This window comes from Cydia fagiglandana, chromosome 11 (assembly GCF_963556715.1).
Source record: "Cydia fagiglandana chromosome 11, ilCydFagi1.1, whole genome shotgun sequence".
In the NCBI taxonomy this organism is placed as follows: Eukaryota; Metazoa; Arthropoda; class Insecta; order Lepidoptera; family Tortricidae; genus Cydia; species Cydia fagiglandana.
In genome coordinates, this window is record NC_085942.1 from 452,813 (window position 1) to 470,996 (window position 18,184).

The 18,184-nt window shown below is 35.0% G+C and overlaps 1 protein-coding gene across 1 annotated transcript in view; it reads left to right on the forward strand.

Moving 5' to 3' along the window:
- Positions 1-18,184, forward strand: part of LOC134668778 (lysophosphatidylcholine acyltransferase) — a 60,978-nt gene that overhangs the window by 17,925 nt on the left and 24,869 nt on the right. Inside the window, exon 3 of the mRNA XM_063526237.1 lies at positions 9,454-9,680. Within this exon, the coding sequence (XP_063382307.1) occupies positions 9,454-9,680 (227 nt within the window). The remainder of the gene's footprint in view (positions 1-9,453; positions 9,681-18,184) is intronic.

Consider the following 18,184-nt stretch of genomic DNA (forward strand, 5'->3'; position numbering starts at 1 on the left):
CTCATATACCAGCCACTACATATGATAATATAGATCATTTTCTTCAAGCGTTTAATGAAAACCCACAGTTAAAAAATAACGTAAAATTTCGATATGATGGATTAACAAAACTTGTTGGAATAGCAACAACAAATAAAGAAATAACATCTATCATAACAACTCCGATACTAAGTCTGCAATTGGGTTTCAAACCGAGAACAAATTTAAAACAAAATGCATTAGGAAAAAACCCCGCAAATTTATATTTAGGTTTACCATCTCAAATATTTGTTTATACTGATATAATACATCCACAAGTAGTCGGAGATGTTATTACTTCATTACTCAGAATAATACCTTTAGATCCAACTAAGTTCATTTATGGAGCTTATAAAACTCACATCTTCTCACCCGCTCATTATGTACCAGTTTTACGAAGAGAGTTCGATACAATTGAAATAGATATAAGAACAACGACTGGTGTCAGAGTACCATTTCAATTTGGATCTTCTTGCGTGAAGCTACACTTTCAACGAGTAAAATGATTTACAACAGATCGTCAGTCTCTTGTCCTTACGAACATTATTATTCACACCAAGCCGGCTCTGGGATAGGTATTGTCTATAAGGGAGTTCCATACCAACGAGGACATGGTATAGGCAGTTTTTTGGGTGGACTATTTAGATCAGTGCTCCCTTTGTTATCTAGCGGTTTAAAAACCATTGGAAAAGAAACCTTAGGGGCAGGGGTTGGTCTGTTATCTGATATGGTAAATTCTCGTCCTATGGATAGTTCCATTCGATCACGATTTAAGGAAGCGAGCGCTAACCTAAAAAGAAAGGCTGATGAAAAAATTGATTCTCTCATGTCAGGATCTGGGTATAAAATGTCGAATAAAAGAAGAGAACCGCTCATTACTCGAAAAGCATCGCGACGAAGAGGAAGTAAAAATAATAATAAAAATAACGATATATTTTCAAGTTAAATAATGTCATTTCTACACAGTCATTCATGTGAATGTGCAAAATCAGAATTAGATATATTTGCCCTTCCATCAACTCAAACAAGTATTGAAAGCGGACATTGGATTCATTACAAACCAATTTCATCTTTAAGTGATGATGGTCCCATTGAATTTCAAGTACCTGGATCAGGAGATGACTACATTGATCTATCACACACAATGTTACATATTACTGCTAAAGTGTTGAATCAAGATGGGACAAAATTAAAAGCAGATGCCGGAGTTGGACCCACCAATAACTGGCTACATTCCCTTTTCAACCAACTTGATGTATATTTAAATCAAAAACTCATATCACCCCCAAACAATACATATGCTTATCGTGCTTATATGGAAAATCTTCTCAACTATGGACCGGCAGCCAAAAAAACCCATCTTACTTGTGGTTTATGGTATGAGGATACCCCAGATTTTATGGATACCGTTGACGCCAACAACAAAGGATTTCAGAAAAGACTAGAATTTATCAAAGAGAGTAAGCAAGTGGAAATGATTGGACATTTGCATGGCGATATATTTAACCAAGAGAAATTCTTGATAAATGGCGTTGAATTGCGTATTAAGTTAGTCCGATCAAAAGAATCGTTTAATTTAATTTGTCATCAAGATAAAAAATATAAAGTACAAATAACAGATGCTAGTCTCATTGTTAGAAGAACAAAAATAAATCCTAGCGTTTTGTTAGCCCATCAAAAAGTATTGGCAACAACGACTGCGAAGTACCCCATTACGAGAGCAGAAGTTAAGGTTCTCACAATACCATCAGGGGTCCAGGGTAAAACATTGGATAATATATTTCTCGGACAAATTCCTAAACGGTGTATTATTGGATTTGTATCAAATTCAGGTTTTAATGGAAATTTAGCTTTGAATCCATTTAATTTTCAAAACTATAATATGAATTCATTTAGTTTGTTTGTAGATGGTCATGAAATTCCTTCTAAAACATTACAACCGTCATTTAGTTCTGGTTTAATAGCGGCGGCATATCACACCTTATTTTCCGGAACTGGTATTCATTTTCACAACGAAGGTAATGGAATAAGTAGAACAGATTATGGTGGAGGTTATTGTTTGTTATGTTTTGATTTAACCCCAGATTTATCTGCTAGTTCAACTTCACATTGGAATCTTGTTAGACATGGAAGTGTTCGGATAGAAGTACGCTTTGATTCGGCTCTAACTAGCACCATTAATTGTATCGTTTATGCAGAATTTGATAACATTATTGAAATAAACAAAAACCGTGATGTATCTGTAGATTACAATAGTTGATAAACATAATTATATAAATACAATGTTTTCTTTCGTTTACTTTATTTTGTTGTAGTCATTGTTTGCAGCATCATCAAGACATAAATTGTTATTAATTAAGTAATTATGGATACTAATGAGATACAATTTTGTATGAAGAAATTAAACCCACTGTTTGAAACAAATGTTTTTGCTGCCAACAAAATACCTATTTGGGTCGATCTACCTGTCTTTATTGTTAGTAATTTGGACCCTGACACGAAACCAGGCTCCCACTGGGTTGCCATACACATTGATGTTACTGGTATAGGAGAATATTTTGATTCCTTCGGAAGGAAGCCTTCAGGTTACCATAACTTATTTTTAAAAAGAAACACCAGACAGTGGTTTTATAACAATAAACCTCTTCAAAACCATTTTACTTCAGTTTGTGGTGAATATTGTTTAGTTTATTTGTATTTTAAATATCATGGAAAAACTATGAAAGATATGCTAAGTTTGTTTTCTGATAATTCTGTATGTAATGACCTTATATTAAGGAATATGTTTAAAACATTTTTTTGTGAAATAAAATAATACGTGTACTTAAATAAGATTTTTTATTTTTTCATATAATACAAATACCTTTCTAAACTATACATTTTTTTTTTTAAATTTTATTATTTACAAAATATTTCTTAACATTCTTGTTACTTAAAAACGAGACGACACAAAAAAATCTGTTACATGGAAAATGTACTTAAGAGGTAAAAAATGAGAAATACGTTAACACAATCATTAAGCTACTACTATCATTAATAATTATAACTATCACTGTTTCTTATTATCTATAAAATATTTCACACTACTGTCCTTAGAAGCTAATTGTTTTGTTATGTTATAAATAATATTTCGCGTATTTTGTAGCTCCAAATCGTCTTCCAACGCAAAATATTTCAATCTGAAGTCCGCATGCTTCCAGTGTTCCATGGGTGGGACGTTTTTAATTGTTTGCATATCATATATCTCGATTTTAATCAAATGTGATGCATACGCCCCGTCGTCTTGTCCGGATGATAAGTTTGCAACACCGTCTGGTGAACTTTTGCTCACATTCGAAGACCGTTTCACAATTTTGGGTTGCTTTTTAGGTCGTTCAAAGAAACTATCGATATTGTTTCCTGAACGTTTCTTTGCGATGGCTTGTTTAACTTTGAAACCAAGCGTACCCTCTTCATCGCTTGATTCGTCTTTATTATTATCCGGGTAGTAATAGTTCTTGAAAGTATTTTCAGTGAACTGAAACAATATAAAACAATAATTTACACACTGTCTACAATCTTGATAATTAAAACACAAAGAACACAAGTGAAAACAAAACAAAGTAAGTTACGGTAATAAAAGACATACTTACATCCATTGTTGGGTCTTTCTATAAACACTTAAACACTTCACTGTTGAATTAACACTATATTTCTATATACTGCAATAGATACAAGGAGCTCTGATACAGAGGACTGCCACGACGGTAATACTTACTCAAACTCATTTCTCTTCGGCTTTTATACTGTGTCACTATGACCAAGGTACAGTACCGTTAAAATCATGTCTCAACAAGTTCATCTAATACACGCTCTCTTTACTAAAACCCAAATTCAAAAGCATAATAGGAAACAATAAATCCATTGTCAGTATAAAATATAATAGATGTCTACCAATAAAGCAATTATGCTGTTATAACAATGAATAGCAACGTAAAAAAATGTTGACGTATTAGACTAAATCATGTTGAAACCAGTTGACACGTCTCGTTCTTTTTTTTCAATCACACAAAGTAACATGTCTCAACAAGTTCATCTAAACAGACGTTCTCGTTACTCAAATCCAAATTCAAAAGCATAATATGAAACAATAAATCCATTGTCAGTATAAAATATAATAGATGTCTACCAATAAAGCAGTTATGCTGTTATAACAATGAATAGCAACGCACAAGAAATGTTGATGTATTAGACTAAATCATGTTGAAACCAGTTGACTCGTCTCGTTCTTTTTTTAAATCACTCAAAGTAACATGTCTCAACAAGTTCATCTAAACAGACGTTCTCTTTACTCAAACCAAAATTATAAAAAAATAGGTATAGGAAACAATAAACCCATTGTCAGCATAAAATATAATAGACATCTATCAATAAAGCAATTAAGCTGTTATAACAATGAAAACAAGTGCACAAGAAATGCCTCACACGCCTCGTTATTTTTTTAAATAATAGAAAGAAACAAGTAACTACGAGTTTACTTTATATCGGAAGACTAGGTGAAAGCAGGTTAGTTTGAAATGAGAAGGTTTTCGAAGAATAAGTTAGGTTTGGTAAAAGGTTAAGGTTAGTTTAGGCTGCCAAAGTCTAAATAGTGTAAATTCTAGTCAGAAGAAGGTTAGAACTGTATTCCTTATAAATCGAAATAGCTCCAAGAGGTAATAAGACAATGCGGGTTATTAGAGTTGATAGTTAGAGTACCTATGCATCACAAATAAGTACCTATCGCTAATACCTATTGCAAATAGCTATTGCTAATACATATTGCAAAATACCTATCTCTAATACCTATCACAAACACCTACTGTATACACACATAAAGAAGGCATGAATGGAGACGTCGGTGGGTTAAGGAAAGGGTCCAGGCAGGTAGTATGCTCGGTAACACAATAGCGCGCCCGAGTCGAGATCGAACAATAGAAAAGGGTCGACGAGCCTATTGTTACCGTGGTGAACAAGGTGTATTGTTAAATTAGCGTATTTCGTAAGTCCCTGAAGGAGGCGCCGGGCACTGCTGGGACCTAGCGCAATCAATTCAAATGGGGGGCTATTTTTTTTTTTTTTTTTTTTTTTTTTTTTTTTTTTTTTTTTTTTTTTTAGGTTCAGCATGGGCGGTTGCTCGGCCCTGGGGTCAGGATCGGGGACCACTGAGAGGCGGGGCCAGAAACGGCGAATACTTTCTACTTATGATTTCCCTTTTCGATAATGTGACTCTATCTCATTACAAAAATAATTTCCACTATCCGGAACGTTGTATTGAGACATTGGAGACTGACAGTTTATCTTATTTACTAGTCTCTTCTATCTGATTTCCAGTCTTATACCGTTACTCTGTGGTCTACACGTGCCAATATTGTAAGACAGTGGATTTAGTAAACATAGCTCCGCGCGTTCCATAAGTATTGCGCGCTTTATATGAGCTTTAAAATAAGTTCCAATGAAGAACTGTCTTACTATAGGATAGGTATAGGTAAGTATGTATGTGTAAGAATGTTCCTATCTACACTATTTTGATTTGATAGATGAAAAGTTTAAAAGGAAGGTTAACACGAAATTATTGCTTTTATATTGAATTTCTACCCCAGGGAAAATGCCATGAAAAAATTATTTGTAACGAAAACATACTTGTATTGTAACGGTTCCGCATAAAATACCTACAATATCTTAATTTTTTCGAAATTATGTAAATAATGTTACTTAACAATTTTAAAATTACAATTTTGCCACGAACCAAACCAGTTCTTGACGCAACTTGTATTGTATTGCTCCTATTTTCACAATTTGCGAAACCAAAAAGTGGAATTTATCATATATCTCTCACTTGTCACTTCATTAAGAGAGAAAGTGGCCAAGAACCTTTAAATCTGGTGCGACCGTCACTTTTCGATCGATAATTATTATTTAAGTGCATTGAAACGCAGTGCAAGTAAAAGTCAATTAAAGAAGAAAATATCTCGGTCGAAAGTATGAAATTCATTAGAAATTCTGGTTTTATATACTTACATAAACTGTAACATTATTCAATGGGGTACATATTACCGTTTAAAGGTACCTAAATAATTCTTTAGAAATAAAATAAATCTGTAATATATCATTATTTAAAAATTGCATTAAAAATCACAATTAAGTAGTCGTTACATTGTAACACCATTTTATTAGTATTGTCTCATTAGGTATCCCAGCAAGCATTTACCTATCTACTTTTTAGTATTTTTAATTCGTTTTGCAGTCTAATATGATTCATACTGAACCACACACATTGTTTACGGAGAAATAATAATAAGGTGCTTTGAAAATCACTATTATAACATCTTTATCATTTGTAGGTAGGTACCTATTTATAACACCTAGAGTTAGATAGAGTTATCAAATCAAGTTATTTTAAACGTCAATTTCTATGAATACTTGAAGTTTAAATAACTTAACTTATACTCAACTTAGCTTGGTCTAACTCTACTTAATAAGCAGCACTCTATATTTGGGCAACGCTTACGCAGAAAATGCGTCTAGTTTAAGTAGTAGATTTGTCATTTTCGAAATTACCGTTTCAGAAGTTATCCTAATCCATCTTACCGTGTTGAAATTATAGACATAAGAAACAGAGGCTAATAATTATTGATTAAGACTATATTTGTGTTTAAACTGACATTTGGAAATAATTCACCATAACGGACGCTTTCACATTTGAATGAGGTATGAATGACAGGTGGAGATTACTGTACATACTCATAATACATTTGGACGGGATAATAACATAGTATTCGAGTTTTTAACGCCTGTTTTGGACATCTATCTAGCAAATTTTATATTACACGCGAGATCGAGTGTTAGAATAAACTGTTGTTAATTAAAATTATTGAAGAGAAAAAACCCATTTGAACTTTGCGGGAGATTGACCCCTTATGAGATGATTTTTTTAAATGTTTAATGTAATTATAAGCTATTGAGTGCCTACGTAAGACGTTGGGTTCTGTTACAACTTAATGTGCTCAAATATGTACTAACCCTTTTCAATATCCAATCGTTTCTCGCTTTCAATGTCCATACTATGTCTACGACATTTTAAAGATAAATAACCTATTACAATTACGTGAATGAGCTTTCTTAATATTTATTTCAACACCAAATTGACGGTGTATTTATTTATTTATTTATAAATACCTACCTACTTGATTATGTTTATTTATTGAGTAGAGAGAGCGATTTCACTCAGTATGATTAAAAACAGAAATGTTATACAGAACTTAGTTCATACTGATGGTAAATATTATGCTGTTCTCCAATTAAGGGTTAAAATAACAAACCAGACTTGCGTAATAAAATTAAGAAAGTACCTAACTATTTCGTACCACACACGTAACCATGCATCGAAAACAACTCGTATTCAAGTAAATGATGCTATCGCGATCATTTTCATCTGGTGAGGTATATCTTTTATCGTTCGGCGCATCAAAGCGCGTGCCATTTTTAAACTGTTTTATGTACGCAATTGGGAAGTATTTTTAAATTTCCGGCATGAGTGCTTTCGTGATGATTAGTCAATAAGTAGGTAACCTTGAATTCGACGACGCCATAATAATTGACACTGTTTCTTATTTCTATTTGCTGTGAATTATGTAAGGTTAATGGTGCTAATAAGTTTAAACTGTCGAACTCTAGGTATATAAAGATATAAATGACGAAGGAAAAAATAATGCTTAATCAGATGTAATGTAGGAAAAAGGATCCAAGCAAAAAATCCAATCCAAAAACTTGTAATTCCTATATAAATCAGCTGTGATAAAGAAAAGCTATAAATGTCAACGCAATTTTTGTTGATGGATTTTTTGTGGATGGATCCTTTTCGCTAAACTACGTAGCTGCGACGTAGAGACATAATTACTTGAAAATAAACCTGAAGATGAAAGAAGGATATTATGGATAATTAATGCGTTTTTAAAAATTTTTTTTATATTATCCAAACACGTTTTACACATCATTACAATATTACTGCCAAAGGCACTGCAACACTACAAAACAAATCACAAATGAAAACACAAAGAAACAAAATACTTAGACAATACAAATAAAAACAAAACCCAAATGAATCAGTAATTCGACACATTGTCACGCTTCAATACATGATTTTAACTGCTCATACAGTAAATGTATGGAACGAATGTTCCTTCGCTCGTATAGGCACAGGCTTTACTAAATTAGGAACGTGTGTATGAGACTTTGTATGGCCACAAAGCTATTTGTGACAACAATAGCCTCTCACAATCGTGCGACATCTTGTCAAACGATGCTGTATTCTTGAGCAACATACCGCACGAGTGCAATAAATTGCATCGTACGGTAAAAGCGGTTTGTTGAACTCATGAATGGGTAGGTAATTAATGTACGTTAAAAGGGGACTAAAGCAAAATATTAAATAGAATTTTATGCACATTTTAATCAAGGGCGAGTATCATGTTCATGATTTTCATCTAGGAAATTCAGACTATATTTGCGAGGGCAGACTCTAAGCTTAAAGATAGAAAAATCACCAAAATATGTCTAATTTTAATTTATTTTCAATAACATCGAGTATACAGAGCCCAGAGGGCCATTTCGTTATCTGCCTCATAATTTAAGCGCTCTTTTATATATGAGGGACAGAGACGCTGATAAAGAAATTTCGTTTTCCGCTGTAGGGTATCAGAGGTCTAAAAAACTTTCCGCTATTAGATATAGGTAATATTTAAATCTTTATCGTTTAATTATATCGGGTTTGTCGCGAATTGATTTTGTTACCTTTATTTCCTTCGTTTCTATGCAGGTTACACCGTTACCTTCGCTATTAGGTTTGATGCAGACCCAGTTGGGCTAAAGAGGCCGCTTTCCGTTTACGACAGCTATTATTTCTTAAACCTCTAGTAATAATTTCAACGTGTTATAAATCAATAGATTTAGTAGCGGAGTAGATAGCGAGGGCTCTGGGATGATACCGACTTTCCAATTTCCATAGATCGAGGTCGACCATCATGGCTATGTACAATACCTATACACTACTATCAAAGTATAGATAGTAAAACGCTCAATCAACGAGAAACAAGTGTATGTTAATTATCATGAAAATATAGTGCTTTTATGAGTTACGCTAGAAGCTAGCTTTTCACTTGAGCGGCATTTAAAAGCTGTACTGAAAGACAATTGGTTACTGATTTGTTATTAATACCGTTTTTCTATCAAGGTAAATTCTCAGTTCATTTAAGGTAGTTCAGTCGAGTATCAGTAAAATGTCGTGCATGAAGGACGTATTCGAATTAATGTTGTCTGTACAAAGCCAAGTTTCAGTCCATAAAAAAGTTTATTTTCTCCTAAAATCTTTTGAGTAGTTATCAAATACCGGGATCCTAAGCTCACTTAACTTTTCAGCAAGCTCCGTTTTTCCATCCTCTCCCTGATGCGCCTGGTGGTGGTGATCGCCGGTTTCCACCGCGTCAAGATCCTGGGCACCAAGCACGCGCCCAGCGACCACCGCGAGGCGCCAGTGGTCGTGATGGCGCCACATTCCAGCTTCTTTGACGCCATCGCTATCGTGTGTCTTGGCGCGCCGAGCGTGGTCGCTAAAGCGGATACCGCACGGCTGCCGTTCATTGGACGTATGTTGTAGTGTTGTTGTCTTTGTTTTGTTTTGCCTGGCTTGTGTGCTTTTATTTTCTTTTATGGCATCCAATTTGATCGAATATACGGTCAAATTATAAGATTAGAAGTACAAAATCTAATATAGAACATGATAGAGACCCCGTGGTCGTGATAGCGCCATATTCCAGCTTCTTTGACGCCATCGTGTCTCTTGGCGCGCCGAGCGTGGTCGCATGTGCATAGATGGCGCACCTGCCGTTTATTGTACGTATATCGTAGTGTTGTTTTTGGCCTGATTTGTGTGCTTTTGTTGTTTGATTCGTGCCTTTTTTAAATCCATCTTGACCATATTGGTATGAGTATACCGAGTTAAAATAGACACTACTCACCTGAAATTCCTTGGACGTACGCCGTGTCGTTGTTGTTGTTTTTGTTTTGCCTGGCTTGTGTTTTATTTATTTATTTCATCTAACTAAACCAATTGCACGGTTTATTAGACGTATGTTGTAGTGCTTTTTTGTTTAGCCTGGCTTCTGTGATTTTCTTTTACATACATGTTTGTTTGAGATCTAACATGACCAAATTGGTAACAGAGTCCTCTATACTCTGGCAGATACCGTTCGGCTGTTGTCATTGGAGTCATAGTTTTGCTGTTGTTATTGTTATTTTGCCTGGCGGCTGTGTTATTTTATTTGTATGCTTTTATGACATGTACTTGTTATGACAATGTAATTTTTGTAGTGATCTTAGATCACACCTCATATAGATAAAATGTTTTATTGAACTTAAGTTGACAACTTCCGCAAAAAAGGATAACTCAACTTCTTATCGTGCTTTCATCTATCTATATCTCTCGCGCTGTAGTGAACAGGTATTTGCTTTGAGGCAGATGAGGGATTATTAGTACCAAATAGCAAGACAGAAGGGTTACTTGTCTTATAATAATAGGAAATGTAGGATTAATGGGTGTATTTATTTTAGTTCATACAAGATATTTATTCGCGCCTGTACCAACCAAGAAGTACACCGTGTATAATATAATATCTCTATTGATATCGCTTCGCTTTTGTCTTATTGAAGCATATATTCGTATATGCTTTTGAGTTATTTTTTATTATTTTATTATTTGTTTCACTTTCATAAAATCCTAGCAATAGTAAACAGAAACAATTTAGGTATGTTTATTTTATAGGTATAAAATGGTACTACATGTGATAATCACACAGTAGACTAATCGTAGGGTGATACCTAACTATATTTTACCTAATTATATTTAAAATAATATTAACGAGCATGCTTTTTTCCCTGCAGGCAGCTCATTATTGAAAGTAATCACTTGTTATACTTCCGTAGGAAAAACCTACATAAATTACGGCTGATTTCTATTTTTGAGAAATTAAATTACCTACATACCTATTTATGTATTTCGTCAAATCTTACAGCAAATTAAATTATACCTAGTCTAACTGAAATGCTAAAAACCTTATAAATATAATAAAATAATAAAGGGCATATTTTCATAGAAAATGGACATATAGACGATGACATTGCCAGACTTTGCCATGAAAAGTTAGCTTGATCTGGCTAGATATTTCTGCACACTTCGCTGTGCATGAAATTATGGGGTCTCTAGCGACTTTCATGTTGATTGTCACTGTGACAAGGTACGAAATGGTATGGAAATTAAATTCATTGAATGTATTACCTAAGCATGCTAAGCCTATTATGGATCGCTTTATCCACATTTATCCACGTGATAAAATAACTGTCACGTTTTAACTCTGCGGGATAGAAAGAGACGGACACCGTTTTATCACGCTGTCACGTAGACAAATACGACCATCATATCCGTACTGGTTTGTTTCCGAGTCTTGTTCCAATATTTGAATTAACCGCACAAATATTGTGAAATGCCGATGTTGTGTCAATCCACTCCTGCGCCGGTCTGTTTGCGCATATCTCCAGCTCTGACAAGATTTGAGAGAAAGTGAAGCTTCAATTGAAGTGAATAGTGGTAATGGCATAAACCATTCAATTCTAGTACAATGATTTTGTGGTAATTTAAAGTCGAGTAAAGAACTAGAAACCTAGACTTTAAAATATAAAATAATGTTGTATATATTTGTAGGTATAATTATTGTCTAGAACGTCTAGAACTCTAGATAGTTCAGTCAGACACACGCAAACATTTTATGTAGGCTTTCGCACGGACACAATTGCTTAACGGCTTATAATAAATCAAATTTTGGTGCTACTTGTGAATAGAAAACAAGATTTGTGCTCGTGAAATAGGCACCAGGCCTCTGTTCCATAACGGTGATAATTGTCACTTGGCGTAAAATGTTGGTTTAACAAGTAAATATTGAAGAAGGTAGGAACCATCACTACTTATCGACCCAGAAATTGACATGAAATTCTCAGTGTGTGTTAAAGACACTTGTAGGAAATCTTAATGTCTACAGCTTGGCAAAAAAGAGTAAAAAATAAAAATAGGCAACACTGTAGAATCGTCCCGTTTTCTTATATAAATTGGTTTGAAAGGGACGACGCTACAGTGTTGCCACTTTTTAATTTATACTATTTTTTGCCAAGCTGTAGACATTAAGATTTCCTACAAGTGTCTTTTGTCCCGATGTAACCTTACAACTTGTTCTTTTATATTTTTTTCTTATTCCGTACCGGGATCTATGTGTATTTTCTGGCAGTTATTTTCACAACCCAAATATTGCTCTAGAATGAAACGGCACGCAGCTGCAAGCTGCAATACTAAAACCCTAAACCTAACCTAATACTGTTTCTCGTGCCCTTAGCAAAACAAACTATGTTTGTCTTACCCCACTTAACCTTATAATATGTGAAACTTATTTAAATAAAAGATTGCTTCTCAATTACATTTATAAAAATAGTTGAACTAATTAAATTTGGCAAACAAATACTTAACCTGGACTGAGACATAGGGCCCGATTCGGATTTTGAAATAGACATCTATTAGATATTTTTAGACATCACCAAGATACGATAACGATATGTTTAAGATCTCACCTGTCAAATTTGACATTTGCGCGATTCTGGAGATACTCTTGAACGATTTCCACAGGATATAACTTAGAGATTCAGTTCACATCTAATAGATATCTTACTCTATCTAACGTAAAAGTGACATTGGTTGCCCGAATTGCGCTGCAAAAGATAACTAGTTGATATCTAAACTATAACGTATCTAGAATGTATCTAGTGCGTTTCGTCTCTTGTGAATGTCTTGAAGTTCGAATTCGGCAGATAGGGTACCTACTTTCAATTTCGTAACGGAAATTATTCCGTCGAGGATGTAAAGGGGTGAAATTTGAACGGAATTGCGTTTAACGACTTTATCACAATCAAGCAATAAAAAAATCAATCTAATACGATTGATCAAGATTGTAGCCATATGCTGGCTGCGAAATCTTGTCAATTCTTGAGTCAAAATTAACTTACGTTAGTGACAACAATTTGCAATTTGTAAAATATAGCACCATTTTAAAAATTGCAATTACAGATCTTGCAATTTTTAAAATGGTGCTATACTTTACCGTCCTAGGGCAAACATTTAAAGGGCCATATGTACCGTAAAACGTTGTACAATACACGTGCGAAAAGATAATTCGCAACTCGTGTCGATTTAAAACACTCCCTTCGGTCCCGTTTCAATTTATCACCACTCGTTGCGAATTTCCTACTTTTCGCACTTGTATCGTAATTACCTACATTACTATAGTGTGCTCTACGTTATGTAGGTACTATAGTGTGTACTACGTGCATATCAGTAGGAGAGATGATGTGAATGATTACACACACAGCTACATGTAATGTACAATGAATGAATTTTTACGCTTGAAGAATGTTGATACACTAATTTTAAAATCTCGATACGACATTATTGTGCGCGTGTCCTCAACCTATCGCCGACACCCACACTAATAACTGAACATATTGCAAGTCAGCAATGATTTTGCAAGTCCACTAACGGAACCTCATTGTGTCCCGTCTTTATTAATGTCGAGACCAAGCTCTCGACCTGGTTGTAGTGTCCGGGATTTCTCGTTTGTCAGTTCCAAGATGTTGACAAAATAAACCGAGGGACTGTTAATATACATTTACGGAGGTTTACATTGTAATAGTAATAAAAATACTGGAACGTAACCATTGATGTCAAATTAGGTACTGCAAAAAAAATATGCACAAAATATGACTCCGCATCGTTCTATAGCTTTTCTTATTGGTATACTGTAGCTTTAACCGTTCTCATTCATTCATAAAATAAATCATATGCTATGCTATTACGGAGATGGCGGGACAACTTCGATACATTCTGTGTGGAGTGGCGGGAGTGTGCATTGGACAGAGACAAGTGGCGGGAAAGAGGGAAGGCCTTTGCCCAGCAGTGGGACACACTAATAGGCTGATAAAAAATGCTATCTGGATCTAGCAAATGGCATCTCAGTGAGTCGGATTCAAATTACACAACTTGTTACGGTTGTGATCTTATTTTGATACGACCACGACCGTCAAGTTCGTATTAAAACCAGTTCAATCAAGTTAAATCCGAATCAGCTTTGTTGCAGTCATCAACATCATAGAATGGGAGGCTCAGAATCAGAAGTGCCGTGTCATGAAATCATGATCGAGGCTCGACTGTGAATTGTTTGGTGATAGGTATCAGGTGTCAAATTTTCGAATTGGATTTCTGTTTCTATTATCTAGTCGATTAATAGATGTAAAAAAAAATTAGTTCATACAACTTGAAATTGATAGTCTAGGTCACTTTATATACATTTTTTTTTGGTTTTGGAATGAAAAGTAAAGTGATTATATACCAAAAAAAGTAATCTAACCATGGCAAATTGATTCGAAATGAAATATTTTTTTTATGATTCATTTGTGTGTGTCTAATCCGTAACAGAAACATCTTTAACTATTTTTGTAGAACAATTTTACTTCTACTTACCTACAGTGTCAGATATATGCCTTCTTGGTTTAGGTAGGTATTAATAAATATGATATTGAAGAAGCGTGCGTGTATGTAATAATAAATGTATTATCTTTCCTTCTCTTCTTTCTTTCTAATGGCTGGAATGCGTTACGCAATCCCTTGGATACCCGTGGCGTAGTGTGAACTCTGGTTTCCTAAGATATTCCGTCATATAGCGGCGGTTTCCATACAAAATACTAGTCCATCCATATTTTGCCATATTAATATGAATGGAAACAGTCGCTAGATAACGGCTCCGATATCTTAGGAAAACAGAGCTTGAGGAACTTTTTATTGGATACTATCATGGATAGAATTAACTCTAAAATAATTTTAAGGTCAAAGACCGAACGCATTCTTTGGTGGAGCCGGCCGCAGTACCCTTCCATGTAGGTGTCTCTATTATTAGGTACAAATTAATGACAGGTTATTCCAAAAACAACTTACAAGCAGCAGTTATTTTCGATGAAACCAGTTGTGTGACGTAACGGTATCGATCAAACCTGCGAATTTGATGTTCGACTCCGCCGAAAAGCTTCTATTGCGTAGGTATTCATAAACCGTCATCAACACCATTTTCTTAAATTCTTTTGATAGTTTAACATTTGTGTTCGTCACAAAGAAACTAAACTGGTACATGACTAACTATTAGGGTGCAATAAATAAGTTATTATGATTAGTATAAATTTAAGTGTCATGTAACAGAGGTCTATTACTTCTCAACTTTTCTCTAAAGTTAAACTTGTAACAACATTTTTTTGAATGTCCCGTTTCGAGCTGAGATATTGTATGAAAAAGTTTCACGATTGACGTGCCTCTAGCCTTTTAGGGAAAGCGAAATAAATATTCCGTACTTACATTTAAGAAAGTGCCTGTATGAAATGATATCTCACATTAAATACACTTACTGTAATTATTAAATTCACGCGTAAGTGGATTTTAAGAGATTACCGCCTTTTATAAGAAAACTACTTAAATACCTGAAAGTATACGTCAATTAACAAAATTTAATGGAAATTTAAGGACTTACCTACAGATGTATACGGTCACCACACGGGATTGTTATACGTACCATTTAGGGTTCTTGCAAAATTGGAAATTCTATAGCGTAAGTATAACACAATCAATTTAGCTAGGACCCTAAATGTCGCAACAACACCGGAGCATGATGGTACACAATTATTTTCCATCGTATTTTCACTACATCTGTAGATTATGTTCACCAATAAGATGGACCGATCAAGTTAAAGACTCGTCATTCTCTGCTTTCTACACGGTCGTCAGAGACGCGTTGGACAGAAACCGGTGGAGACAGATCATCCGCTCCAGATGCAACCCTGATACTGACCACGATCCTCAGACATGAGGGACCGACCAAAGAGAGAGAGAGAGAAGAGAGTAGATTATGTAACATTTACAAATACGACATAAAATTGTAATGATGATAATGTATTTTACGATTAACTTACGTAATACTTACGCTACATTTGTATCTTATTCAAAAGTTAAATAACGTTATAAAAAAAACTCATTCAAAGCACCTGAAAGTTAATTGTTGTGGGAAGAAACAAAACCATTCAGAAAAACAATTGTTAAATGTAATTATGCTGTGATGGATACAATCATTAAGTAATTGGAGTAAATTATGTATAATAAAGTCATAAAACTCACCGGCGGCCTGTTATGGAGGTAATTTATGACTTATTTTTTGGTGCTGTAGCGACTTTGCTTCCCACGTATAAGAATTTAACAATTGATATCAAAAAATCAGGATCAACTTGGATATCACAAGCATTACCAGAGATCCAGCGAAATATTGTGATCCGTCAATACACTACCCTACACGTCAATAAATATCGTAATCCGTCAATATAATTGACGGATCATAATAATTATGGATCTTGCGTGTAGGGTTCGCCTTTGCGCAATGTAACCGTGCGTTTCTGCATGTCACTCATGGGAGTCATGGATCATACCTACACATTTTATAATACTTATCTATGCTTAACTCCGTCGCGTCTTTCCTGTAGATATTGCCCAAAGAGTATAGTAAATGCATCTGCAGTTGCCAGCAAATATCACCTTTACTAATGTTACTGTGTAGGAACATATTATTTGATTTGACAAAAAATAACAGATCTTTAAAAAATACAGCTTTAAAATGGAATATTCCCTTAAATTATGCGTATCTCTCACTCCAACACATCTAATGATTACGACATACAATTTGTTCTTGTCAAACTAATTATAGCTTTGTATACACCGAGCCTATGCCCGCAAAAGCCACGAAGAAAGGGAAAGCGATAGGCCTTGCGGATTTCTAGGACAATTCACGTCATTTTACGACCGTTATGAAAGTATGAAGCTAGGCCGGTCGGATTAAGAGCGTAATATACTTACATGAAGTATTTAAATTTAATCTTGTTATTGAGCTATTTTTGGCTCTACAATTAGCATATCTATCGCGTAACCGCGTATAGAGATGTAAGTAGTGCATAACTGTTTTGCATCGTATTTACTCGGAAACGTTCTTATTTGTCATGTCAGTTCAGGCGACCCCAGTACATTTCCGTGAAAATACGATGGATAATAATTATGCACTACATCTGTAACTACAGGTGGAAATTAAATATTTAAAAAAAATTCACAACCCATTGTTATGCTAAATCACCGGTCATCACTTCAAACAACAAATGTTTCAATAACTCCTTTTGCTGCTAAAGGAGATCGTCGATTTTGGGCCCAGAGTAAACCATCACGTATATGGTACAGACTATTACAGTAATTATATACGCATTTTTATACTGAAAAAGATATAATATTGGGTAAAAATGAAACGGGAGTGGGCCCAAACGCCTAAGAAAATCGACGATCTCCTTTCATCAGGTCTGGGGCCAAGAATCCCAAGATGGATTAAGCATAGTAACTAAGTATAAGTAAAAACTTGCGATTATCGCAAAGACTCTACCCAACATTCCCAACAAACCTCGACTTTTTGAGAACCACTAAACTTTTTTAACATCTTCTCTGATTTGAAATTTCGTTAAACACAAACATTTCGGACACCCTCTGACTCCCCAACTTTGTTTCTAGGGCTCTCAAACCCCTGATATGTTTCATCGGCAAGCTGTCCTACCTGGCCGGCGGCATGGCCATCAGCGTGCGAGGCCGGCAGGCCTCCCGCTCGGAGGCCCCGATCCTCGTCGTGGCCCCGCACTCCTCGTTCCTCGACAGCTGTATCGTGTACGCCACGAGGATGTCGTCGGTCATCGTGAGAAAGGAGTCAATGGATAATTATGTTGGAAGTAGGTTTGGCGGCGATTTGGTGGTGGTTGGGTTTGGTGTTGTTTTAACTGGTTATCGTTCTAGTTTGACCGTTGAGGTACCTATTTGTTATTGATTCGCTGTCATTGACGCTTTTTTATTACTTATTGCTTTATGTATAATGTAATCAAAGATTTTGAAATAAAAGCTGGACAAAAGTTAACAGCTTGTGTTGCACTGTGCATATTA